Source organism: Syngnathus typhle, linkage group LG9, assembly GCF_033458585.1.
Source record: "Syngnathus typhle isolate RoL2023-S1 ecotype Sweden linkage group LG9, RoL_Styp_1.0, whole genome shotgun sequence".
Classification (NCBI taxonomy): domain Eukaryota; kingdom Metazoa; phylum Chordata; class Actinopteri; order Syngnathiformes; family Syngnathidae; genus Syngnathus; species Syngnathus typhle.
Genome location: NC_083746.1, coordinates 14311623 through 14339446, shown reverse-complemented (window position 1 = coordinate 14339446; position 27824 = coordinate 14311623). Strand labels below are relative to the sequence as shown.

Here is a 27824-nt window from a genome sequence, read left to right as displayed (position 1 = left end):
GACAAATACTCGATGCCGACTCATCTTTCTGGCGAGATCACAAGTCCTCGCTATGTTTCTCTTTGTGATTTCCGATTGCCTCATCCTAACATCATTGGAGCCGACGTGTATCACTATGTCCGAGTAGCTAGTGTTGATGGAACTACGCTGTTGACTAGACCTATTGCGAGTCAGCTCCCTAAGACTATCTTCTATGTCGGGTGCTCTGCCCCCAGGAATACACATTACCGTGGCTGGATTTTTAAGCGTAATATTTCGGGTAATGGAGTCACCTATGACCAAAGTGCGAGGGCCAGTAGACCGAGATGACTTTGGACGGCTATGCGTCTTACCTGGCTCATCGCGATTAGCAAGCCGCTTGGGGCTAATGCTAACTGGGCTAGCGGGCTGACTACAGCCCGCGTCTGTATCCGCCACATCTACAGTTATCGCGCAATTCTGGTCTAACTGGCGGACACGTCCCTCTAGCAGGGACAACCTCTCCAAGAGAAGGGTGCAGTTGGTGCACGAAGCCGCACAAACCTCTTGATCCGCAGCCATACTTTGTGTCCGATGATCGACGGCAGACAAACGGCCACGAAGCCTCCGCTCTCCCAGGCACTCCGGCTGTGAAAAAAAAGATCGACAGTGTAATAAAAGATTCAAACTTACTTTAGAGTCAGGGAGATGAGTTCCACGCTAGAGAAAACAAAATCGTCCAAGCCTGAAAAGTATTGGGAGTCTGGGCTGAGAAGGAAGAGGGCGTCCGGCAGAGAACCCGGAAGTAAGGGATTGGGGACAAATTTCAAAGTTCATCATTGAATTTATAACAATTTGTTGGCTGAGACAGAACATTGTTTTGTAATTTAAAGAAAAAATAATAATCACACAGTACCAAGCTCAGCATTTGTCCTCACCTTTGAATATTTCACTTGAACACATTAATGTCAGACCAACCTCTTACTCTAAGTGTTAACACAATGCTGTGCGAAAGTCATCTCAAATTGGTTTGACACATAGTGGCAAATATTAGGACGACCGAAAAGACCTTACCAGGGAGGCTGAGGAGTTCTTTTCCCCTGTAATTGGAACAAACCCTCCCCTTCTTAAAGAGGGGAACTACCACCCCAGTCTGCCAATCCAGAGGCACCGTCCCCGACAGCCCCACAACATCCAAAGCCTTTAAGAACTCCGGGCAGATCTCATCCACCCGGGGCCTTGCCACCGAGGAGTTTTTTAACTACCTCAGTGACTTCGACCCCAGAGATTGGAGAGTCCGCCTCAGAGTCTCCAGGCCCTGCTTCCACAATGGAAGGCGTGTCGGTGGAATTGAGGAGGTCTTCGAAGTATTCTCCCCAGACTCACGACGTCCCAAGTCGAGGTCAGCAGCACGCCATCCCCACTTCTCCCTCCTGAGACGCCGGATGGTGGACCAGAATTTCCTCAAAACCTGTCCGGAAGTCATTCTCCATGGCCTTGCCAAACTCCTCCCACGCCCGGGCTTTTGCCTCACCAACCGCCGAAGACGCGTTCGGCTTGGCTATCCAGTACCTGTCAGCTGTCTCCGGAGTCCAGCAGGCCAAAAAAGCCCAATAGGACTCCTTCTTCAGCTTGACGGCATCCCTTACCGCCGGTGTCCACCAGCGGGTTCGGGGATTGCCGCCACAACAGGCACCAATGACCTTACGGCCACAGCTCCGGTCGGCTGCCTCAACAATGGAGGCACGGAACATAGTCCACTCGGACTCAATGTCCCCCGCCTTCCCCGGGACGTGGGAAAAGCTCTGCCGGAGGTGGGAGTTGAAGCTCTTCCTGACAGGGGATTCTGCCACACGTTCTCAGCAGACCCTCACAGAGCGTTTGGGTCTGCCAGGTCGGACCGGCATCTTCCCCCACCATCGGAGCCAACCCACCACCAGGTGGTGATCAGTTGACAGCTCCGCCCCTCTCTTTGCCCGAGTGTCCAAAACATGCGGCCGCAAATCCGATGACACGACTACAAAGTTGATCATCGAACTGCGACCTAGGGTGTCCTGGTGCCAAGTGCACACATGGACACCCTTATGTTTGAACATGGTGTTCATTATAGAAAATCCGTGTCAAGCACATAAGTCCAATAATAGAACCGAGGGTTCAGATCGGGGGGCGCATTCCTCCCGATCACGCCCTTCCAGGTCTCACTGTCATTGCCTACGTGAGCATTGAAGTCAACCAGTAGAACGATGGAGTCCCCAGAAGGAGTGCTCTCCAGCACTTCCTCCAGGGACCCCAAGAAGCGTGGATACTCTGAGCTGCTGCTTGGTGCATAGACACAAACAACAGTCAGGACCCGTCCCCCCACCCAAAGGGGGAGGGAGGCTACCCCCTCGTTCACCGGGGTGAACCCCAATGTGCAGGCGCCCAGCCAGGGGGCAATAAGTATGCTCACACCTGCTCGACACCTCTCACCGTGGGCAACTCCAGAGTGGAAGAGAGTCCAGCCCCCTCTCGAGAGGGCTTGTACCAGAGCCCAAACTATGTGTGGAAGCAAGTCCGACTATGTCTAGTCGGAACTTTTCTGCCTCACACACCAGCTTGGGCTCCTTTCCAGCCCGAGAGGTTACATTCTATGTCCCATGAGCCAGTCTCTGCAGTCGGGGATCAGACCGCCAAGTTCCCCGCCTTTGGCCGCCGCCCAGCTCACTTTGCACCCGACCCCTTTGGCCTCTCCTACAGGTGGTGAGCCCATGGGAAGGGGACCCATTTTTCTTTTTGGGATATGCGCGGCCGAGCCACATGGGCGAAGGCCCGGCCACAAGAAGCAAGCCTTCGAGCCCCACCTCCAGGCCTGGCCCCAGAGGGAGGCCCCGGTGACCCGAGTCCGGGCGAGGGAAAATGAAGTCCATTTGTGTTTTTCGTCATAAGGGGCTTGTGTGAGCCGTGCTTTGTCTGGCCCCTCACCTAGGACCTTTTTGCCATGGGTGACCCTACTAAGGGCATGAAGCCCCAGACAACATGGCTCCTAGGATCATAGGGGCACGCAAACCCCTCCACCAGGATAGGGTGAAGACTCACGAAGGGGTTAATAAATGCATTTGTTTTCAAAAAGCTTTTTTCGAATATCCATGCTTTACTACCTACTAAAGGCCAAAACCTTTGATGCAATAACCTTTACATGCCATTTATAATACTTCACACAAACACTACATCCATCTGCTCCTGGTTTTGCCCCCCCCAGTCAAAACTTGGAACCCAATTCGGCCCGCAAGTCAAATGGTTTGCCCACCCCTGGTTTAGCCCATTGTTGCATATTCATGTCTGTTCTTGGTGTTGGATTTTGTCAACGTTCCCCAAAAAATGCAACTTGTACTCCAGTGGGACTTTTTTTCTTTATTATGCATTTTATGGCTAGTGCGACTTGTACTTGTACACACAAAGAAACCAAAATTACGTTTCCTCTATCCCACGGTGACGAGACATAGTACACGATAGACCTACAAGTAAACGACACTAAATAAAAACATGAAGGCACAAACAATAAATAATAAGAGTGATGAATAAATAATAATAAATAACACAATAAATAAAAGGAGCAAAACGGAGCAAGTGTGCACTGTGCATAGAGCAGACAGTAAGCATAGCGCGGAAGTACAGGACACTACGCAGAAAGGGGGAGAGAGTTCAGGATCCTAACAGCCTGACAGTTCAGACAGTAAAAGTACAGGACGCTACGCAGAACGGGGGAGCGAGTTCAGGATCCTAACAGCCTGGAGTATGAAGCTGTTGGTGAGTCTGGTGGTGCGGGAGCGCAGGCTCCTGTACCTCTTCCCAGAGGGCAGAAGATCGAACAAAGAGTGAGCGGGGTGACTCACATCACTCACAATCGTGGCCGCCTTGCGGATGAGATGGGAGGTGTAAATGTCCTTCAAGGAGGGGAGTGAAGAACCAATAATCTTACCAGCCGTGTTCACTATGCGCTGCAGGGTCTTCATGTTGTAGTCAGCGCAGCTACCACCTCAAACAGCAATACAGCTGGAGAGGACGCTCTCAATGGTGCCACGGTAAAATGTAGTCATGACGGCCGGAGGAGCGCTCGCTCGCCTGAGTTTCCGCAGGAAGTACAGGCGGCGCTGGGTCTTCTTCGCCAGTGATGCGGTGGTGGTGGATCAGGAGAGATCCTCACTGATGTGCACCCCCAGGAACCTGGCGCTGCTTACTCTCTCCACCACCGTCGATGGTCAGCGGCAGGTGTTGGGTGTGACCCTTCCGGAAGTCAACAACAATCTCCTTGGTCTTGTCGACGTTCAGCAGGAGGTTGTTGTCCCTGCACCACGTGGTCAGAAGGTCAACCTCCAACCTGTATTGAGTCTCGTCTCCCTTGGTGATGAGACCCACCAGAGTCGTGTCGTCAGCAAACTTCACTATGCGGTTGTCGCTGTAGGTTGCAGTGCAGTCATGCGTCAGCAGGGTGAAGAGCAGCGGACTGAGCACCCAGCTTTGGGGGGCCCCTGTGCTCAGCGTGATGCTGGCAGAGATTTTGTTGCCAACACGTACCACCTGTGGCCTCTGACAGAGGAAGTCTAGTAGCCAGTTGCAGAGGTAGGTACTGAGGCCCAGCTTGTCAAGTTTGCAGATGAGACGTTGCGGCACAATGGTGTTGAAGGCAGAACTGAAGTCCACAAACAGCAATCTCACATACGAGTCCCTTCTCTCCAGGTGGGTGAGGGCCGAGTGGTGGGCAGAGCAGATGGCATCCTCAGAGGACCGTTTGGCTCGGTACGCAAACTGGAAGGGGTCTATGGTGGGGGGGAGAACGGATCGGATGTGCTCCATGACAAGCCGTTCAAAGCACTTCATGATGATGGGCGTAAGTGCCACGGGGCGGTAGTCATTGAAGCAGGACGGAGCGGGTTTCTTTGGCACAGGTACGATGGTGGCAGCCTTGAAACACGACGGGACGATGGCCTGCTGCAGGGAAATGTTAAAGATGTCCGTGAAGACACCCGTCAGCTCTCCAGCGCAGTCCTTCAGCGCTCGACCCGGGATGTTGTCAGGGCCCGCCGCCTTACGGATGTTTATAGCGGCAAGCGCCCTCCTCACGCTGTCGGCAGAGAGGCACAGGGGCTGCTCGTGTGAAGGGGGAGTGGCCTTCAGCGGGCAAGTGCTGTTCTGAGCGTCCAAGCGAGCAAAGAAGCGGTTAAGATCATTTAGCAGACGGACGTTTCCTGCACAGCTCTGCGGCGCGGGCTTGTAGTCCGTGATGGTCTGAATGCCCTGCCAAAGGCTCCGTGCGTCCCTGCTGTCCTTGAAGTGGGCGGTAATTTTGCAAGAGAACGCCCTCTTTGCTTCCTTGATGCCCCGGGACAGATCGGCCCTCGCAGTCCTCAAGCCAGCCTCATCCCTCGCTCTAAAGGCTTTGTTCCTGGCCCTCAGCAGCCTGAAGACAGCCCCTGTCAGCCATGGCTTCCGGTTAGCCCGAGTGACGATGGATTTTGAGGGAGTCACATCATCAATGCACTTTGTGATGTAGGAGGAAACAGAGTCAGTATACTCCTCAATGTCTGTCCGATCGTCGCAAGTGGCAGCCCGCCTAAACATGTCCCGGTCAGTAGTGCCAAAGCAGTCACAAAGCGCATCAGAGGCACCCTCCGGCCACACCCGGACCCGCTTGCGAACCGGTCTGGATGCCCTCACCATTTGTCTGTATGCGGGCAAAAGCATAACGGTGATACGGTCAGAAAGTCCAAGGTGGGGGAGGGGGGCGGCTTTGAAAGCTCCTTTATGCGAAGAGTAGACCAGGTCCAGGAAGCTGTCGCCACGTGTCGGAAAAGTCCCACAGACTTTGCCATTTTTTACAACAAAACTCTTCTGATGACAAAAAAAAAAAGTTTTCAACATTGAGTGGCCGATACTGTACTAATACTGTCATGTAAACATTTGTGCCGGAAGGTCAACAGGTGGAAAAAAAAGTAAAAACATCCCAAGTAAATCCCAAGTAAGCCACTCACATTTCTCCAAGCCAGCTCCCATTTAGTACCTTTGTCCCGGTATTGTTACATGGATATGTTGTAGTTCATAGATCATCTTTTCCTGCATTTGGTTCTCTCCTTTTTTTTGATCACACATACACATGGATATGTTGTAGTTTCTAGATCATCTTTTCCTGCATTTGGTTCTTTCCCGTTTTTGGTCACACACACGCACACACACACACACACACACACACACACACACACGCACACACTATCATATGCGGGAATCGAACTCACGTGTCGGTACACGACAGGCAAGTGTACCCCTGCACCATCAGCGACTCCCGTTTGGTTCTCTCCTTCTCCACACATTCCCCCGGTATATGATGCAGTGTGTCATGTGGTACGTTCCCGAAGGTGATTGGGTGACGCAAAGCGTAGAGAATCAAATGACAATTTTTTGCGTTGCGTGTCCCCACGTCCCAATCCCAAACGCACCACTCTGCACCCACACGCGCCAGCACGCACAAACTCTGTCAACTATGATTGAATTGCGTCGCCAGAAACTTTGATGTGAACGCAGCATAAGAGGAATGTGAGCATGACTTCTTTTAGAGTTGACAAATTATTGTGATCATATGATTATGTAGGAATGTAGACTAGAATCATCAACTTTGTTAAAACCTTTTACCTTTCCACATTCAGTTGTTGAAACTTTCCAGATGATGTGGAAACATTCTTGCTTAGTTAGTTATCTAAAATGCTCCACTAGTTTCTGTTTATACAACCTTGTAAAACAAAGAGCTAAGACCCTCTGCACTGATTAACCAGGTTGCAGAGGTGACCCCCGAAACCTGTTCACTCTCACCCCCACCCTGCGTTCTCTCAATAAATATTCCCTTGCAAGAGGCGTAAGTCAGACTGCTTTCAAGCACCTCTGTACCACACAGGGTGCTGATGGCTTGCAAGCGTAAAATGGCCAAACTGTCTCTCGTGTGGTTCTTGCAAAGAAGTTAGGGTGAGGAACACTCTAAGATCTTGTGTGAGTGAGCAGCTTTCCGGGTGCATGTAAGAGATTGTTTTTGGTAGGTGTGAGAGGTCGGTATGATTTCAAAGCAAAAGGGGTATCGAAAATGGATGGAGTCACAAACAGATGACAGTTTAAATGGCTGTATTTAATCTGCAGTAAATTCAGAGACATGCTTTTAATTGAACAAAATACAAATGATCATGTAAACATAGCTATGTTTAGTAATTAAAAAGTAATCAAATGTGGTTTAAAATAGCAAATTGCAAATTTACCAAGTCAATTTAATTTCATTTGTAAATGAACAGAATAGTATACCATTTCCTTAAATTAATAGATTTTCAGATGGGGAACCTATTGGTTCAGACACTAGATTTAATAAAAAAAAATTGCAGGTTTTTGTTTCATTTGGTGCAACACGTTTTGTGTTGCTTTAAGGATACTGTGCCTGATTTTCATTCTCCAGTAAACGTTGGATTGGTTACAGTAGTGGTAGCATTCTGAAAGAGTGGATTGTCCGCCTAAAACAGAGAAGTGACAATGTTAAGCCAGGTTCACAAGTGTTGAAACTTTACAGAACAGGGCAGTCACCAATAAGTTATATACAGTGCCTTGCGAAAGTCTTCGGCCCCCTTGAACCTTTCAACATTTCGCCACATTTCAGGCTTCAAACATAAAGATATAAAATTGTAATTTTTTGTCAAGAATCAACAACAAGTGGGACACAATCGTGAAGTGGAACGAAATTGATTGGATAATTTAAACTTTTTTAACAAATAAACTGAAAAGTGGGGCGTGCAATATTATTCGGCCCCTTTACTTTCAGTGCAGCAAACTCACTCCAGAAGTTCAGTGAGGATCTTTGAATGATCCAATGTTGTCCTAAATGACTGATGATGATAAATAGAATGGACCTGTGTGTAATCAAGTCTCCGTAGAAATGCACCTGCTCTTTGATAGTCTCAGGGTTCTGTTTAAAGCGCAGAGAGTACCATGAAGACAAAGGAACACACCAGGCATGTCCGAGATACTGTTGTGGAGAAATATAAAGCCGGATTTGGATACAAAATGATTTCCCAAGCTTTAAACATCTCAAGGAGCACTGTGCAAGCAATTATATTGAAATGGAAGGAGTATCAGACCACTGCTAATCTACCAAGACCCGGCAGTCCCTCCAAACTTTCATCTCAAACAAGGAGAAGACTGATCAGAGATGCAGCCAAGAGGCCCATGATCACTCTGGACCAGGGGTCCCCAAACTTTTTCCTGTGAGGGCCACATAACCTTTCCCTTCTCTGATGGCGGGCCGGTGGCAGTTTGTAACAGAAAAAGTGTGACGATCGTAGGGGAGCTTAAAAAAATTATTGTTTTCCAGAAAGCCACACATAACCAAATAACGGTTATTTAATAACCCTTTCCAGGTTCTTTACAGAAAAAAAGTCAGGAAACAAATAATAACACTATTAATGAAATAAATAATAACTAAACCCTCTCTGAGTTCTTCACAGAAAAAACAGGAAATAAATAACTAAATAACTCTCTCTGGGTTCTTCATAGAAAAAAAAACATGGAACATTAACTTTCTGTTGTGCCATGCACAATCTTAACAGATAAAAGTTCAGCTCAGTTGTCAGAGCAGAACCTCTCTGACACATATGAGCAGTCTCTTAAAGTTCTTGTGTTCCTTCCTTATAATCCTTTTGTAGGTTCCAGTAGGCTTGTAGACACTGCTGTCTTTTTTGTTAAAGTTTGATAGTGCGTCATAGTCTGGAGTAAAATTTGTTGTGGCAATTCTTAGGCGAGATCCGAGGTGTTGGTCCGTTTACCTCGATCTGTGACGGGTAGATGTTGACGTTCATGTGGCTGAACGTCACGTCGCGTACGTCGAGCCAAATTGGCAACTCTTTTAAACGCTCGGCACTGCTTTACTTGGGCGACATTTTAACGGAAGGATTCCAGGGGAAGGTTTGTGGGTGGCTTTAGCGCAAAACTGCATCTGAAAGCTCAGCGCGCAAATTACAAGAATGCTGTCGTCACAGCCCACGCTCTAAATTCGGGACTGATACAAATAGAGCGCGAGTGCGCCATGTCCGTACACGCACTTGTGAGTGTGCACCGAGCTTTCTGACACGGCTTCCGGTAGTAAATGCGCAGGCGAGCGCTTCCCCATCTACTGGGGAAACGCAGTCATTGCAGGCAAAATGAGCAAAAAAAAAAAAAAAGTTTAATAATACAATTTATTCAGGGTTGGCGGGCCAGATTAAACGGTCCCGCGGGCCGTATCCGGCCCGCGGGCCGTAGTTTGGTGACCCCTGCTCTGGACGAACTGCAGATAACTACAGCTGAGGTGGGAGAGTCTGGCCATAGGACAACAATCAGTCCTGTACTGCACAAATCTGGCCTTTATGGAAGAGTGGCAAGAAGAAAGCCATTTCTCAAAGATATCCATAAAAAGTCTCGTTTAAAGTTTGCCACAAGCCACCTGGGAGACACCAAACATGTGGAAGAAGGTGCTCTGGTCAGATGAAACCAAAATCTAACTTTTTGACCACAATGCAAAACGATATGTTTGGCGTAAAAGCAACACAGCTCATCACCCTGAACGCACCATCCCCACTGTCAAACATGGTGGTGGCAGCATCATGGTTTGGGCCTGCTTTCCTTCAGCATGGACAGAGAAGATGGCTAAAATTGATGGGAAGATGGATGGCGCCAAATACAGGACCATTCTGGAAGAAAACCTCTTGGAGTCTGCAAAAGACTTGAGACTGGGACGGAGATTTATCTTCCAACAGGACAATGATCCAAAACATAAAGCCAAATCTACAATGGAATGGTTCACAAATAGACGTATCCAGGTGTTAGAAGGGCCAAGTCAGTCCAGACCTGAATCCAATCGAGAATCTGTGGAAAGAGCTGAAGACTGCTGTTCACAAACGCTCTCCATCCAACCTCACTGAGCTCGAGCTGTTTTGCAAGGAAGAATGGGCAAGAATTACAGTCTCTCAATGTGCAAAACTGATAAAGACAAACCCCAAGCGACTTGCAGCTGTAATTGCAGCAAAAGGTGGCGCCACAAAGTATTAGCGCAAGGGGGCCGAATAGTATTGCACGCCCAACTTTTAGGTTTTTTATTTGTTAAAAAAGTTTAAATCAGCTAATCAATTTCGTTCCACTTCACAATTGTGTCCCACTTGTTGTTGATTCTTGACAAAAAAAATCAATTTTATATCTTTGTTTGAAGCCTGAAATGTGGCGAAATGTTGAAAGGTTCAAGGGGGCCGAATACTTTTGCAAGGCACTGTACCTACAGTGTCTTGAAAAAGTATCAATAATCTTTTAAAACTTCACAATCGAAAACGTCAGTGTTCTTTTTTTTAAAATGTTTTTTTATGACTAACCTACAAATTAGCCCACAATCAAGAAGGGGGATCAAAATGATAAATAATTTTCAAAAATGTATGCATATTAGAGAATGAAAAATGCGTACACCCCTGTGTCAACACTTTGCCACCTATCTCTGTAATTGCAGGTGCAATTGTTTTGGTGCTGTCATATGCCGTGCCACTTGTCACCAGCCGGTACTCCGTCACTCAATCACCATGGATACCATTCACAGCCACGGCCCTTCCATTAAGTCAATCACCCACACCTGTTCCTGCTCATCAACTCATCGGTATCACAGTCTCGAAAGACCATAGATTTCTTGTGTCTGGAGGTTAGGTGTTCTTTGCACAGCGTCTGCTGTTGCTGGTGAGTCCAATCCGTGAGAGACAGACATGGCCGCAGATGTTACAGGTGTGGGCCGGATCCGGTTAAGGTGAGGGCATGGTGGCTTGCTGCTTCCTCAACTTTCTTTTCGTTTCTCGATGTTGAGCCAGGGTGGGCTGTTGCCATTTGTGGCGATCCTGGGCGACGTCTTCCCAGGTGGCTGGGTTGATGTTGAAGGATTTGAGGTCTTGTTTGCAGACATCCTTGTAGCGGAGCAGTGGGCAGCTTACTTGCCTTTTGCCTGATTTTAGCTCTGCATATAAGATGTCCTTTGGCATCCGACCGTCTTCCATCCAACAGACATGGCCCAGCCAACGGAGATGCCACTGCTTCAGCAGGGAGAGCATAGTGGGGAGCTGTGCACTCTCCAGGACTGCACTGTCTGTAATCCTGTCCCGCCAGGTGATGCCCAGTATGCGTCTCAGGCAACGCAGATGGAAAGAGTTAGGCCTTCTCTTTTGATGTGCATAAAGAGTCCAGGCTTCGCTGCCATACAAGAGTGTACTGACAACACAGGCCCTGTACACTTGCACCTTTTGTATGGATGGTGATCTTGCTGTTCTGCCATACTCTGGGTGTCAGTTTTCCAAACGTAGAAGCTGCTTTCCCAATCCGGCTGCTGACCTCGGCATCGAGTGACAAATTGCAGGTGATGGTAGACCCAAGATAGATAAAGCTGCTTACAGCTTCCAGTGTGTAGTTGTTGATGGTGATGGAGGGTGGGACAGTGATCCCCTGGCCCATTGTCTTGGTTTTGTTTAGGCTGATGGTCAGGTTGAAGTCCTGACATGCTTGGCTGAACCGGTCTAGGAGAATCTGCAGGTGTTCCTTAGTGTGTGTTGCCAATGCTGCATCATCAGCAAACAACATGTCCCGAATGGTGAATGGTCAGACCTTGGTTTTGGCTCTCAGACGGTTGAATAGTTTGCTGTCTGTCCTGGTGTGTAAGTAAACTCCCGCAGTTGATGTTCCAAAGGCTTGGCGCAGGAGGAGAGAGAAGAATATCCCAAACAAAGTGGGTGCCAGCAGGAGGATGCTGAGGGAGGGAGGGAGGAAGGTAGGGAGGGAGGGATCTGGTGTTGCACACAGTGGTCCACAGGAAGGGATTGATTGATTGATTGATTGATTGGTTGGTTGGTTGATTGATTGATTGATTGATTGATTGATTGATTGATTGATTGATTGATTGATTGATTGATTGATTGATTGCTTGATTGATTGATTGATTGATCTGGTGTTGTGTTAGAGTGGTGCTCACTCTAACTTATTTTGCAAGAACCACATGGGCGACAATTAAGTCCTTTTAGACACCTGCAGGTGGAGAGTCATTCCTCGCTGTGCGTACAGCGATGATGGAATGAGGTCTGACTCTGGCCGCTTGCAAGAGCATTTTTATTAAGAGAAACAGGGTGGGGGTGACAGTGGACTGGATAGAGAAGAGAAAGCCCTTGACCTCTAGTCAAAGCATAGCAGGGGGTGTTTTACGACGTCGTGTAGGATGGGACAAGCTAGGTTATTACAGGTTACATTCCAACATAAGCATAAAGCTAATCTAGCTAGGTTATTTATTACTGGTTACATTCCAACATAATCATACGATCAAGATAGTTTGGAAAACCCTGACATGTTGCACACAGTGGTCCACAGTGTGCACAGGGAGCTTGTGTGTTTGCACAAACACTTGAAAAATTAGAGGAAACACTGGTGGCAAATCACTGTATTTGATGAAAACTTGTTTTAAGAAATATTCCATCCATTTTCTATACCGTCTTCTATACCGGGTGCTGGAGCCTATCCCAGCAGTCATCGGGCAGTAGGCAGTTGGCTAAGTGGGTTCAGAATGCAGAACAGCAGTGATGTTCTTAGAATATTCCACATTTGAAATTCACCTGTGCCCCAGAGATGTGAGCGCGGAAACTGCCAACAAGCTTGCGGGATGCATGGAGGATCGGATGAACAGGAGGCTTTCCCTGTTTCAGTAGAGCAACTTTGTGCTTGATATTTATAAATCTCAGTAGTACCACACGATTTTCACTCACCCTAACTCCAGTTGCCGCCATGTCTCTTCTTACAATATACTAAAAGACAAAACTTTTTCCCAACAACAGAGAGAGAGAGAAAAAAGTAAAGAATAGCTCCTTTTAATTAAAGTTATACTATTAATATGCATCTTCCATTAATGGTTTTCTAAAGAGGTTAATAATTCATGTACATGACGTAATACTTTTTTCTACAAAATTCAATAGATGACTCTCCAAGAGCAAGAATGCCACTGCATTTAAATTGTTTTTTTGGCGGCAAATTACACTTCCGGTATCGATATCGGATCGATATCGGGTATTTTTGGGCAGGAAATACTTGGTATCGGATCGAATCCAAAATCATTGGTATCGCCCATCCCTACAGAGCAGGCACGTAAAAGGGGAGTCGAAAACTAGTACGCGGCTCCTGGGCTGGTGCTTTGGCTAGTGTCCAAAAAGACGAGGAAATTTGCTCCCCTTTAGGCTTCAAGTAATTCGTTTGGAAGCACTTTGGATTCCAAAGAAAAGATGGCTCAACGGACAAGACACGTGGAGTTTGTAAATCCTGCCATGCGGTGATCAAATATTCAGGGACCGCAAATCTCACTGCACATTAAAAAAAAAAACATGACATCAAAGTTCAGTGTTAAAATAAGCACTTTGTATACTACAATACTCTTGTAATTTCCTAAATAAAGAGTTTGCAGTACCTTGTTGATTTTGCGTATGAATTGTTATAAATCAGGATATTGTTCTATATTTTTTATTTAAAAAAAATTAAAATATCGATCGTAGAGCACTATATTGTGATGTATCGTGAATGAATCACAGCAGGCTTTAAGATATCGGCAGATATCGTATCGTGTATCTTTGTATCGATATGATATCGTATCGTGACAAAACCCGCGATTTACACCCCTATTAATTTTATATTGTCGGTCAATATCTTCTACTCTGCTAGTGAGAATTTTTATCAGATGGTCTTTCATGGCATTCGAGAAGTGCAATTTCTTCCATCTTGGTTTCTAATCCAATCAATCGAGTTGCCATTATACTCCTCTTAATGTCTCTGATCTCCCCTCCAGTCTCTTGAAGAATGTCCAGAGTTCTCTGCTATTTTTTTTTCCAGAGTTCCCAGAGTTTTCAGTTGATTTTTAATTTCTTTGAAAGCATCGGCCGTTCCCTGATCCTTTTTTGGCCCCATCGCTAAAAACACACACACACACGCGCGCACACACACACACACACACGCACACACACAGACACACACACGCACTACAACTCCACGCCCACACCTCCCCCTTTAACGTTCTCATGGCAACAACAACAACAACAACACACACACACACAAGCATACAAGCGTGCGTATTTAAAAATGAAGCGGGAGCCGTTAAGGTTGATAGATTAGTTTGGTCCTATGATTATGTTGGAATGTAACCTGTAATAATTAACCAAACTTGTCCTGTCTTCACCCCCACACGGGGCGCACTGCAAATCCACGCCCACACTTTCCTCTTTAACATTCTCATGGCAACCACAACAACAACCACACACACGCACACACACAAGCATACAAGTGTGCGTATTTAAAAATGAAGCGGGAGCAAAACTGAGTTTGGTATTCACATTTTCATTGCCGGTAATGGTCATCAATTAAACCCATCGAAGTCCTCGTCCTCTGTTTCCGAATTGAACAGCAGCGCTAAATCTCCAACAGACATGCCAGGTTCACTTTCTTCACTGTCAGCAGGGCTGTGGACTCGGTCGGACTTTTGCACCGAGTCCGAGTCCGGCCTCTTGACCATGAGTCCGAGTCCGGCTGTCCATTTTTTCTGTTAATTCGTGTGACTACTTAGTCTTTATTCAAGGCTGATTTAGATCAAAATCTAAATTACAACAGTTTTGTGATGGCTTTGTCTTTATTAAACATATAAACGAATACAATAAACAGATACTTTCAAGTTTAATTCAACGACTTGAGTTTGTTCTTAGGAACAAAAACGCCTCAACCAAGTCAGCCTTCATCGCGCGGCGCTGATCAGACATGATAAACTTGAGCCCGGAAAACAGGCGCTCTACGCTGACTTGGCTGATTGGCATTGCTGTTAGTGTCCGAGTCGCTGCCTTGAGGCCTAACGGATAACGATCAGCTGTAACAAATGGGCTCTCTTTCATTCGACCAAGTGCCAACATTGCCCCAATTTCTTCATCTGTCGGTTGGCGAGGTGGCGGCCGACAAACGCAGAAGGGGGCGTGGCCTCTGCCCTCCCTTTTAGTGTGTGCCTGTGTGTGTGTGTCTCTGTGTGTGTGTGTGTGTGTGTGTGTGATTATCCCAAAAGACAGTGATTCAAAATATATATTGTACGGATATATTAAACATGTACACACAGTATTCCTACGCGCATTCTCAGCAGCATGATGAAAATGAAATTGAACGTTTTTTTTATTGTCTGACTCGGTGGACTCGGTCAAAATCAGGACCGAGTCCGTGTCCGGCAAAAATGACCGAGTCAGAGTCCCCGAGTCCACAGCCCTGACTGTCAGAGTTACTTTCCGTGCCATGTGGCTCCTCGGATATGATGCCGGCTTTTACGAACGCTCGAACAACAGTGCCAGCAGACATGTTAGCCCAAGCATACACAATCCATTCGCAAATTGTGGCGTAACTCGCCCGGCGCTGCCTTCCACTCAGTGAAACTATGCTCTCTGTCGGTTATCCATCGGTCATCCATTGCTCCCACGTCGCTCGCACCTTTACTTTGAGCGGCCGGTTCACACCGATGTCCTGCGGTTGGAGTTGTTTTGTCGTGCCTGCCGGAATGACAACAAGTTCGGCGTTCATTTGCTTCACTTGTTCTTTCACATTGGCTGTGAGATGGGCACGCATAGAGTCACAGATCAACAGCGATGGTGATGCGTGGAAAAAACACTTGGTCTCCTTACATACCCCTCCCTCAGCCACTCAGTCATCATTTCCTCATCCATCCAGCCCTTTTCATTTGCCTTAATGATGACTCCTGCTGGAAACCTCTCTTTAGGCAAAGTCTTTCTCTTAAAAATCACCAGTTTCTGTCCATTAGCATGGCAGCCAAGCACAACAGTAAAAGAAGACTTTTCGTATCCCGTTGTGCGTATCCCCATCGTCTTGGTCCCTTTCTTCTCCACAGTGTGATTCACCGGGATGTCGAAAGTGAGCGGCACCTCTTCCATGTTGGTAATTTGGGTGGGCTGGATGTGTTTGTCGGCGATACGTTTGCTGCAGTAGGAGCGAAAGAAATCTTTTCATTATAATCCGCTGGAAGTTGCTGCGCCAACGTAGTCCTGGTCCGGATGGAAAAATGGCACCGTTTCATGAAACGGAAGTACCAAGACAAACCTCCTTGAAAATGTTCAATTTCCATTTCTTCTGCTCGTGTTGCTGCTTTCCATGCTCCTCCGCGTAGCTGATGGCCTTCACTCTCTGATGAAGGCGGAATTTACTGCCGAAACTGTCAGGGAAAGCTACTAAGGTAAGACCTTGCAACTTGTCTGAACAAAAGAATACTATGGCTATCACAAATGAATACATAAACATAATCCAACTGATGGCCTTCAGTTTGAACTGTGCTTGATAAGCGTGTCTCTTTGCCATTTTCACTGTTGTCATAACAACGATGTTTTGCATGACGCATGTACCCGTTCTTTTATCTACAATCCACCCCCACACTTCCCCCGCCCACACTTCCCCCTTTAATGTTCTCATGGCGCTCTAATACGTCCGCCTTACAACAACACACATAGGGACCACTGCATGATAGGGCGCGCCGCACAATTTGAAGAAAATCTAAGACTTTTTTCCGCGTCTAATAAACGGGAAAATATGGTACGTTTTGTTGAAATGATATTTAAATCACATAGTGCAACTGTCAATTACCAAAACATTCAATGTAATGGAAAATCCAAACTTTCTTACCTCTGCCCATTTGGATTTATTTTTTTCATTTTCAAACTTCCTGAACTCTTTCAGGTCCTTCACGTAGATAAGCAACTTAATCAGCATTAACAAGAAGATGCCAATGAGAGCCACAGATGCAATCGAACCTCCGATGATAGCCGCAACACTGGGTGGTTCTGGACAGTCTGGAGCAAAGCATATAATCATATACTTCATTAAATTGTTATAGCGCTTTTTATAAACCCAAAGGCGCTTACAGGGAACAAGGCAAAGATGTACAGGAGGGGAGGGGACGGAGAAGAGACAATGGGATAAAGTTAAGAAGAGGAAACCAGTAATGGGTAGGGGAGGGCATAGGCTTGAGAGAAGAGGTACGTTTTTAGATGGGACTTAAATATAGGGAGTGTGGGTGAGTCACAGACAGACTGAGGGAGAGAGTTCCAGAGTCGGGGTGATGTGCAGGAGAAGGCTCTGTCACTAAAGGATTTGAGTTTAGATTTTGGGACTGTCAGACGTGAAGGATTGGAGGATCGGTAGGGGACAAGGAGGTCGGATAGGTAAGTGGGAGCCAGGTGGTGAAGGGCTTTGAAGGTGAGGAGGAGTATCTTGAAGATGATACTCTCCTTAATGGGGAGCCAGTGAAGAGAGTGGAGAACAGGAGTGATGTTTTCATCAGGGTGTGGGTAAGGAGGCGGGCAGCAGAGTTTTGGACTAGTTGAAGTCCATAGAGCAGGGGTGTCCAAACCTTTTGCAAGGAGGGCCAGATTTGATAAAGTGAAGGGGCCCGGGGGCCAATAGTTTTTTCGGACATTTTTTAACTACAAAAATGTCATGCAAATACACATTGTTATAAAACAAATTTCATTGTCACAATTGTCTTTATTTTTCAAATGACAAAATAACCAAATATGAATCACTCAGGCAGATGTGAACAACTCTAAAAACACAAATTCTGCCTTTCATTCATATCTGAAGAGTCAGATAACATTGAACAAACTATGAAATACCTTAAATTTACCGTTTTTTTCCGTGTATAGTGCGCCCCCATGAATAATACGCACCATAAAAATGGCATGCTGATGCTGGAAAAAAGCCTGTACCCATGTATAATACGCACCCAATTTTTATGATTTTTTTTTTTCTTCTTTAAGTCCCAATGATCGTCACACACGCAGGGAGGCAATGGGTCCCATTTTTATAGTCTTTGGTATGGTCTTAACTAGGCTGGATGTAATTTTTTTTGTTAGCGTTGATTTCTCCGACTGCCCATAAACGCACCACCGCGCTCCGTGCGCGCACGGGAAAGAGGCGTGCGGACGTGAAAAAGGCGGCTCTGTATGGGAGAGACGTTGAAGAGGAATAAAAACACCCTTGGAAACCAAAACTTGCCCCTCGTCGTGACTCGGAGCCGCAACAAATGTTTCGGATTTGTGTAGGGTACATTGTGACAGACAGCAAACGAGCAGGTGATCGAGCAAGCCTTGTCTGATACGAGAGCATTGCGCTCGTATGGAGCGTGTTTGAAGTGAACAGCAGAGACGAAAGGAACAAGGCAAAGTGTTGTGAAATAAAATATGACCGACCTGTAATACGCATTTTGTTATTTGCTGATTGTATTAAACTATCACATTCATTGTCAGTCAAGAAGAGAAGAGGACTATATTGCTGAAGCCTTCGCTGTATCAAATTGATTTTTTTTCTTCCTTCAGAGTCTTATGTTTGACTCATTGACGTCAAATTGGCGCGCAGCTGCCCTATTGCCTAATTCTTCTGCCACTTCAATGACTTTCTTTCGAAATGCTACAGTATAACTTGCTCTCTTATCCATTCTGATGAAACTGCTAATTAAACCGAACTCTCGCTAATTAGTAAATAGCTGATGTGTCTTGCGCATCCGTTCTGCGCAGCTGACCCATAGTGCGCATGCGCAGTCATACTGCTTTCGGGCATGCACAGTCATACTGCTTCCGCATGACGTCCGGTCCGCGATGGAGATTAAAAAACAAACAGTATTTGACAATAACACACCATCAAGGATTGCACCATCGCATCAAACGATGTGTCGTCAATTATGGATTTTTTTGACTAAGTGTGTTTGGACAGGATGGCTGAATGCGATGCGCGATTGACAACAAACAAGAAGAAAGGTGATTACAAGTTTTATTTCGGGGGAGATTTGTCATGTCTCGTCCCCAGTTTTGCTATGTGTCTAGGTTGCCATAGTTTCTGTTCGCGTCGCCCCTCTCTTCCTGTGTCGCCTCAATCGATGTAACGTGTTTTGTATTTAAGTCCTGTCTGCCCTTCGCTCACCGTCGGATCATTGCATGTGTTACTGTCTTTATGTCTGTTTGCTTTCTGTTCCTGTCTTTGGTAATGTCACCCTGTCTTTTTGTTCCACGACTTTGTCGGTCAGTCCTGTTGTTGGTTTTGTTTTCTAAAAAAAAAAAAAAAAAAAAAATTTAAAAAAAAATTTGTACCCATGTATAATGCGCACCCCAGATTTTAGGACAATAAATTCGTTAAATTTTGCGCACTATACACGGAAAAAAACGGTACACGAGTTTAAAATTACTTTTGCCTCATGAACATTTTAAACGAGAGTTATAAGTAATGCAAAGTTGTCTGTTATTATTAAAACTTAAAATTAGTGAATTTTGCTCTTGTCATTTACATTATCTTTCAGAAAATAATAGTTTGTGTCAGGTCTACAGGTCCATAACATCAACAGTCTTAACATGGCCACTTCGTAGCTTGCTTTAGTAATATTTATTTTTGACTCACAGTCCCGTGTGAAGAATCGCTGTTGTGATGTCAGTTCAGCTTGGAGCTGCTTCACTTTATCAGCGCGGTCACTCCCTGTTAGCTGGTCGTTTGTGTTCACATGTTTAGTCTGATAGTGTCTCTTTAAGTTGGAATCCTTAAACAAGGCAACCGTCTCTTTACAAATAAGACAAACACAATTGCCTTGATTTTCAGTGATGTACAGTAATCCCTCGCTACATCACGGTTTGTTTATTGCGGTTTCACTACATCGTGGATTTTTTTTCCCAAATTGAAAAAAATAATTAAAAGTCAAAATAAAACTTCTAAATTGAGGAATTATGGCACAAAACTTGCCCACACGCCAGCAGAAGGCAAGGAGTGCCCACACAATTACCGTGCGTACACTTGTACTTTTTTTTATTTGTTTTTTTAAAAAGTTATTATAATAAGAGTTCTAAAAACATATTTACAGTGTTGTACCTTGTTATAGAAGATTGTTATAATAATAAAAGAATATATACTAGGGGTGTAACGATACATCGATTAATCAATATAATGCTCTACGATTTATTGGCATCGATGCTAAACGTAAACATCGATTTATATCGCCGTGTTTGACCTCGGACATTAGACGCGACTTTATTTTGAAATCCAGTTCATTGTTGCTTGCTTCCTCTTTCCGGGAGCAGTGCGCCCGGCGTTGTTGTGTTGTGAGCAGAGCAGGCACGTGAAAGGGGAGTCGACAACTAGTACGCGGCTCCTGGGCTGGTGCTATGGCTAGTGTCTAAAAAGACGAGGAAATTTGCTCCCCTTTAGGCTTCAAGTCATTCGTTTGGAAGCACTTTAGATTCCAAAGAAAAGATGGCTCAACCGACAAGACACGTGCAGTTTGTAAATCCTGCCATGCGGTGATCAAATATTCAGGGAGCACAAATCTCGCCGCACATTTAAAGAAAAAACACGACATCAAAGTTCAGTGTTAAAATAAGCACTTTGTATACTGCAATACTCTTGTAATGTCCTAAATAAAGAGTTTGCAGTACCTTGTTGATTTTGCGTATGAATTGTTATAAATCAGGATATTGTTCTATATTTTTTATTAAAAAATAAAAATAAAAATCGATCGTAGAGCACTATATCGCGATATATCGTGAATGAATCGCAGCAGGCTTTAAGATATCGGCAAATATCATATTGTAGTTCTTTGTATCGATATTATATCGTATCGTGACAAAACCCGCGATTTACACCCCTAGTATATACATATTTACAGTATGTACACTTCTACCTTGTTATAAAAAAATTTTACAATAATAAAAGTTGTTCTAAAAACATATTTCCAGTTTGTGTTAAGAATTCTCCATGGTATTAATGTTATTCAGCCATGCTTTGATTTGAGGTAGGGTGACTTATTTTGAAGGCCGTTTTCAGGCGATACCACTTCCTTTTTTACGTTCTTGTACATATGTCGGTTACAGTGGTACAGGAGTCATTGGCGATGGAAGTGTGTCTCCTAACAAGAGAAATGAATGATCACGTGTCTAACCTTTAGGACAATTAAGTTTTGCTCCAAATGTTCGTTTAATTTCGTTTAGAGGTCCGTTTGCGCGTGTTAGCACGATCGCGAATTAGCATCTTTTTGCTAACTCGTTAGCCTGCCCAGTACTTCTTCTTTGCTGCGGGCCAATAAAAACTGCGGCCCGCGGGCCGTAGTTTGGACACCGCTGCTTTAGGACAATACAGTATTGCTCCAAATGTTCGTTTAATTTCCTTTAGAGGCTCGTTAGCGCGTGTTAGCACGATCGCGAATTAGCATCTTTCCGCTAACTCGTTAGCCTGCCCAGTACTTCTTCTTTGCTGCGGGCCAATAAAAACTGGACCGCGGGCCGCAGTTGGCATTATGCATGGAAAAAAACGGTATGTTTTTTTTCACAAATTTTTACTTGATCATTAACATATCACTTACGTAAAAGTATAGTTGACCACTTCACTTGTTATTTTTAGTATAGTTGATCACTTCACATGCTTTGATATCTTTATCTTGAACATATTCAAAACATGAAAAATAGAGAGAAAAAATCAAATAAAGTAATTAACACTTTAAAGTGCTATATCCTCTCTACATGTCCTCTGTCACCAGGATGACATAAAGGACGATACATTTGATCCAGAGGCGTAGCCAAGCCGGGGCGCCGCCCCGGTAGGACTCCCTGCGCCCCGGTTGAAAAAAATCGAGCTTTTTCGATTCTTCATTTTCATGCCGTTTTTTTTCTTTCGGTCTCGCGCGAATGAGCTCCAGCTGGAGGTCCGCAAAAAGCTCCATAATCTGTTAAAAATGCTTAGCCGCGTCCCCGGAAGCCAGATCGGGCGTAAAAAGTTAGGCGGAACGGCCCTGGAGCTCCAGCTGGAGGTCCGCAAAAAGCTCCATAATCTGTTAAAAAACCTTAGCCGCGGCCCTGGAAGCCCAATCGGGCGTGAAAAGTTAGGCAGAACGGCCCTGGAGCTCCACCTGGAGGTCCTCAAAAAGCTCCATAACCTGTTAAAAATCCTTAGCGGCGGCCCTGGAAGCCCAATCGGGCGTAAAAAGTTAGGCGGAACGGCCCTGGAGCTCCACCTGGAGGTCCTCAAAAACCTCCATAATCGGTTAAAAATGCTTAGCCGCGTCCCTGGAAGCCCAATCGGGCGTAAAAGGTTAGGCGGAACGGCCCTGGAGCTCCACCTGGAAGTCCTAAAAAAGCTCCATAATCGGTTAAAAATGCTTAGCCGCGTCCCTGGAAGCCTAATCGGGCGTTAAAAGTTAGGCGGAACGGCCCTGGAGCTCCATGTGGAGGTCCGCAAAAAGCTCCATAATCGGTTAAAAATGCTTAGCCGCGTCCCTAGAAGCCTAATCGGGCGTAAAAAGTTAGGCGGAACGGCCCTGGAGCTCCACCTGGAGGTCCGCAAAAAGCTCCATAATCGGTTAAAAAAGCTTAGCCGCGTCCCTGGAAGCCTAATCGGGCGTAAAAAGTTAGTCGGAACGGCCCTGGAGCTCCACCTGGAGGTCCGCAAAAAGCTCCATAATCGGTTAAAAATGCTTAGCCGCGTCCCTGGAAGCCTAATCGGGCGTAAAAAGTTAGGCGGAACGGCCCTGGAGCTCCACCTGGAGGTCCGCAAAAAGCTCCATAATCGGTTAAAAATGCTTAGCCGCGTCCCTGGAAGCCTAATCGGGCATAAAAAGTTAGGCGGAACAGCCCTGGAGCTCCACCTGGAAGTCCGACAAAAGCTCCATAATCGGTTAAAAATACTAAGCCATGGCCCTGGAAGCCTAATCGGGCGTAAAAAGTTAGGCGGAGCGCCCCCCCGAGGACCGGCCGGAGCTCCGCTGGAAGACCAGCGGGCCGTCGAAAATGCTTAGCCGCGGCCCTGGAAGCCTAATCGGGCGTAAAAAATTAGGCGGAGCGCCCCCCCGAGGACCGGCCGGAGCTCCGCTGGAAGACCAGCGGGCCGTCGAAAATGCTTAGCCGAGGCTCTGGGAAGCCTCGCCGGGCATCGCTCGCGGCAGCCGGGGTAGCTCTTAGGTACCAGGGGCGAGCGCTCAGGTACCAGGGGCGAGCGCTCAGGTACCAGGGGTAAGCGCTGGTGCAGTACCAGCTTTGGTCTGTTGGTGCGCAGAGTACGATGAGTTGGTCCCCCTAGTTACTGTACTCATCTCCTTTACCCCCTAATCGCAAAATATAATCGGCACGTATATTCAGAAGACTTTTTTTTCTTTTTGAAAATTTTTCTAAGTGCCAGCGGATGCTGGCACACAAACTGTCTGAGCTACGACGGTTCCCTGGTCGGACAGCGACTGTGAAAAAGCGGTCCTGGAGGTCCGATAAAATTTTGCGAATATTTTCTAAGTGTCACCGAGGGCTGACACGCAATCTGTCCGAGGCGCGCTGGTTCCCTGGTCGGATCCGAATGGCGAAAATCCGGCCTCTCCACCACGGAGGTCGGTGAGAATTTCAGAATATTTTCTAAATGCGAGCGTGGGCTGCCGCACAACTTGTCCGAGTGGCGACGGTTCCCCGGTCGGATCCGAATGGCGAAAATTTGGCCTCTCCACCACGGAAGTCGGTGAGAATTTCGGAATATTTTCTAAGTGCCAGCGTGGGCTGCCGCACAAGCTGTACGAGTGGCGACGGTTCCCCGGTCGGCCCCGAATCGCGATAATCCGGCCTCTCCACCACGGAAGTCGGTGAGAATTTCAGAAAATTTTCTAAGTGCGAGCGTGGGCTGCCGCACAAGCTGTCCGAATTGTGACGGTTCCCCTGTCGGATCCAAATCGCGAAAATTCGGCCTCTCCACCACGGAAGTCGGTGAGAATTTCAGAATATTTTCTAAGTGTCACCGAGGGCTGACACACAAGCTCTCCGAGTGGCGACGGTTCCCCGGTCGGCCCCGAATCGCGATAATTCGGCCTCTCCACCACGGAGGTCGGTGAGAATTTCAGAATATTTTCTAAGTGCGAGCGTGGGCTGCCGCACAAGCTGTCTGAGTGGCGACGGTTCCCCGGTCGGCCCCGAATGGCGAAAATTCGGCCTCTCCACCACGGAAGTCGGTGAGAATTTCAGAATATTTTCTAAGTGCGAGCGTGGGCTTCCGCACAAGCTGTCCGAGTGGCGACGGTTCCCCGGTCGGCCCCGAATCGCCATAATCCGGCCTCTCCACCACGGAGGTCGGTGAGAATTTCAGAATATTTTCTAAGTGCGAGCGTGGGCTGCCGCACAAGCTGTCTGAGTGGCGACGGTTCCCCGGTCGGCCCCGAATGGCGAAAATTCGGCCTCTCCACCACGGAAGTCGGTGAGAATTTCAGAATATTTTCTAAGTGCGAGCGTGGGCTGCCGCACAAGCTGTCCGAATTGCGACGGTTCCCCTGTCGGATCCGAATCGCGAAAATCCGGCCTCTCCACCACGGAGGTCGGTGAGAATTTCAGAATATTTTCTAAGTGCGAGCGTGGGCTGCCGCACAACTTGTCCGAGTGGCGACGGTTCCCCGGTCGGATCCGAATGGCGAAAATTCGGCCTCTCCACCACGGAAGTCGGTGAGAATTTCGGAATATTTTCTAAGTGCGAGCGTGGGCTGCCGCACAAGCTGTCTGAGTGGCGACGGTTCCCCGGTCGGCCCCGAATGGCGAAAATTCGGCCTCTCCACCACGGAAGTCGGTGAGAATTTCAGAATATTTTCTAAGTGCGAGCGTGGGCTTCCGCACAAGCTGTCCGAGTGGCGACGGTTCCCCGGTCGGCCCCGAATCGCGATAATCCGGCCTCTCCACCACGGAAGTCGGTGAGAATTTCAGAATATTTTCTAAGTGCGAGCGTGGGCTGCCGCACAAGCTGTCCGAATTGCGACGGTTCCCCTGTCGGATCCGAATCGCGAAAATCCGGCCTCTCCACCACGGAGGTCGGTGAGAATTTCAGAATATTTTCTAAGTGCGAGCGTGGGCTGCCGCACAACTTGTCCGAGTGGCGACGGTTCCCCGGTCGGATCCGAATGGCGAAAATTCGGCCTCTCCACCACGGAAGTCGGTGAGAATTTCGGAATATTTTCTAAGTGCCAGCGTGGGCTGCCGCACAAGCTGTCCGAGTGGCGACGGTTCCCCGGTCGGCCCCAAATCGCGATAATCCGGCCTCTCCACCACGGAAGTCGGTGAGAATTTCAGAATATTTTCTAAGTGCGAGCGTGGGCTGCTGCACAAGCTGTCCGAATTGTGACGGTTCCCCTGTCGGATCAAATTCGCGAAAATTCGGCCTCTCCACCACAGAAGTCCGTGAGATTTTCAGAATATTTTCTAAGTGTCACCGAGGGCTGACACACAAGCTCTCCGAGTGGCGACGGTTCCCCGGTCGGCCCCGAATCGCGATAATTCGGCCTCTCCACCACGGAGGTCAGTGAGAATTTCAGAATATTTTCTAAGTGCGAGCGTGGGCTGCCGCACAAGCTGTCTGAGTGGCGACGGTTCCCCGGTCGGCCCCGAATGGCGAAAATTCGGCCTCTCCACCACGGAAGTCGGTGAGAATTTCAGAATATTTTCTAAGTGCGAGCGTGGGCTTCCGCACAAGCTGTCCGAGTGGCGACGGTTCCCCGGTCGGCCCCGAATTGCGATAATCCGGCCTCTCCACCACGGAAGTCGGTGAGAATTTCAGAATATTTTTTAAGTGCGAGCGTGGGCTGCCGCACAAGCTGTCCGAATTGCGACGGTTCCCCTGTCGGATCCGAATCGCGAAAATCCGGCATCTCCACCACGGAGGTCGGTGAGAATTTCAGAATATTTTCTAAGTGCGAGCGTGGGCTGCCGCACAACTTGTCCGAGTGGCGACGGTTCCCCGGTCGGATCCGAATGGCGAAAATTCGGCCTCTCCACCACGGAAGTCGGTGAGAATTTAGGAATATTTTCTAAGTGCCAGCGTGGGCTGCCGCACAAGCTGTCCGAGTGGTGACGGTTCCCCGGTCGGCCCCGAATCGCGATAATCCGGCCTCTCCACCACGGAAGTCGGTGAGAATTTCAGAATATTTTCTAAGTGCGAGCGTGGGCTGCCGCACAAGCTGTCCGAATTGTGACGGTTCCCCTGTCGGATCAAATTCGCAAAAATTCGGCCTCTCCACCACGGAAGTCGGTGAGAATTTCAGAATATTTTCTAAGTGTCACCGAGGGTTGACACACAAGCTCTCCGAGTGGCGACGGTTCCCCGGTCGGCCCCGAATCGCGATAATTCGGCCTCTCCACCACGGAGGTCGGTGAGAATTTCAGAATATTTTCTAAGTGCGAGCGTGGGCTGCCGCACAAGCTGTCTGAGTGGCGACGGTTCCCCGGTCGGCCCCGAATGGCGAAAATTCGGCCTCTCCACCACGGAAGTCGGTGAGAATTTCAGAATATTTTCTAAGTGCGAGCGTGGGCTTCCGCACAAGCTGTCCGAGTGGCGACGGTTCCCCGGTCGGCCCCGAATCGCGATAATCCGGCCTCTCCACCACGGAAGTCGGTGAGAATTTCAGAATATTTTCTAAGTGCGAGCGTGGGCTGCCGCACAAGCTGTCCGAATTGCGACGGTTCCCCTGTCGGTTTCCGAATCGCGAAAATTCGGCCTCTCCACCACGGAAGTCGGTGAGAATTTCAGAATATTTTCTAAGTGCGAGCGTGGGCTGCCGCACAAGCTGTCCGAGTGGCGACGGTTTCCCGGTCGGATCCGAATCGCGAAAATTCGGCCTCTCTCCCTGGAGCTCACGCCAACTCTGGCGAATATTTTCTAAGTGCCAACGGCTCTTGCGCCGTAAAGTGTCCGCTCCGCCCCGGTTCCGCGGTCGGCCGCAAATAGCGAAAAATCAGCCTCTTCCCCTGGAGCTCGCGCCAACTTTGGCGAATATTTTCTAAGTGCCAACGGCTCTTGCGCCGTAAAGTGTACGGTCTGGCCGGTTCCCGCGGTCAGCCGCAAATAGCGAAAAATCAGCCTCTTCCCCTGGAGCTCGCGCCAACTTTGGCGAATATTTTCTAAGTGCCAACGGCTCTTGCACCGTAAAGTGTCCGCTCTGCCCTGGTTCCGCGGTCGGCCGCAAATAGCGAAAAATCAGCCTCTCGCCCTGGAGCTCCCTCGGAAATTTGGCGAAATTTTTCAAAGTCCCTTCAGGTACCAGGGGTTGGGGTACCAGGGGTAGGTGCAGTACCAGCTTTGGTCTGTTGGTGCGCCAGAGTACGATGAGTTGGTCCCCCTAGTCACTGTACTCATTACCTTTACCTCCAAATCGCAAAATATAGTCAGAACGAGTGTGGGGAAGGCAAGATTTCGCCCCGAGAACCAGGCGGCTGGTGTCTCTAGCGTTGTGTTCCCCCCCCCAAAAGTGTTCACCTGCTCGGACAGCCAACCTAGGAGCCAAAGGCAAAGCACTCTGGAAGTGCAAAAGCGAAAATGTTTCTAAGTACAAAAACTCTCGAAAATTTGCCACAGTGCTCGAAATTTTTCAAAGTGCTACATGTTTTCCATCCAAGGAAGGAATAGTGGAGCACCGGCCTCCTTAAACACAGGCCGGCGGAACGACGGGGAGGACCGGCCGCCTCCTTAAACACAGGCCGGTGGAACGGTTGGCAGAATCTAGTGGAGGACCGGCCGCCTCCTTAAACACAGGCCGGCGGAACGACGGGGAGGACCGGCCGCCTCCTTAAACACAGGCCGGTGGAACGGTTGGCAGAATCTCGTGGAGGACCGGCCGCCTCCTTAAACACAGGTCGGTGCAACGTTTGGCAGAATCTCGTGGAGGACCGGCCGCCTCCTTAAACACAGGCCGGCGGAACGACGGGGAGGACCGGCTGCCTCCTTAAACACAGGCCGGTGGAACGTTTGGCAGAATCTCGTGGAGGACCGGC

The 27824-nt window shown here is 47.9% G+C and overlaps 2 protein-coding genes and 1 long non-coding RNA gene across 11 annotated transcripts in view; all 3 read right to left on the bottom strand.

The window, feature by feature from the left end:
* Window positions 1–6946, bottom strand: part of LOC133160075 (uncharacterized) — a 34134-nt gene extending 27188 nt beyond the window's left edge. For both annotated transcript variants that reach the window (XM_061287647.1, XM_061287648.1), the window contains exon 1: window positions 523–6946. In XM_061287647.1, the coding sequence (XP_061143631.1) occupies window positions 4138–5856 (1719 nt within the window). In that variant the 5' untranslated portion in view covers window positions 5857–6946 and the 3' untranslated portion in view covers window positions 523–4137. The remainder of the gene's footprint in view (window positions 1–522) is intronic.
* A 138-nt stretch (window positions 6947–7084) lies between these two features.
* itgb2 (integrin, beta 2) overlaps window positions 7085–27824 on the bottom strand; it is a 159069-nt gene continuing 138329 nt past the window's right edge. For 7 of the 8 annotated variants that reach the window (XM_061287626.1, XM_061287627.1, XM_061287628.1 and 4 more), the window contains 2 exons: window positions 16702–16868; window positions 7085–7478 (listed from right to left, as the gene is read on the bottom strand). In XM_061287626.1, the coding sequence (XP_061143610.1) occupies window positions 7413–7478; window positions 16702–16868 (233 nt within the window). In that variant the 3' untranslated portion in view covers window positions 7085–7412. The remainder of the gene's footprint in view (window positions 7479–16701; window positions 16869–27824) is intronic. The other variant, XM_061287624.1, reaches the window with a different exon arrangement.
* Window positions 7737–16428, bottom strand: LOC133160079 (uncharacterized). Its single transcript, XR_009715811.1, has 2 exons — window positions 16126–16428; window positions 7737–16005 (listed from the first exon to the last, which is right to left on the bottom strand). It is a non-coding gene; the product is annotated as an uncharacterized LOC133160079 (long non-coding RNA).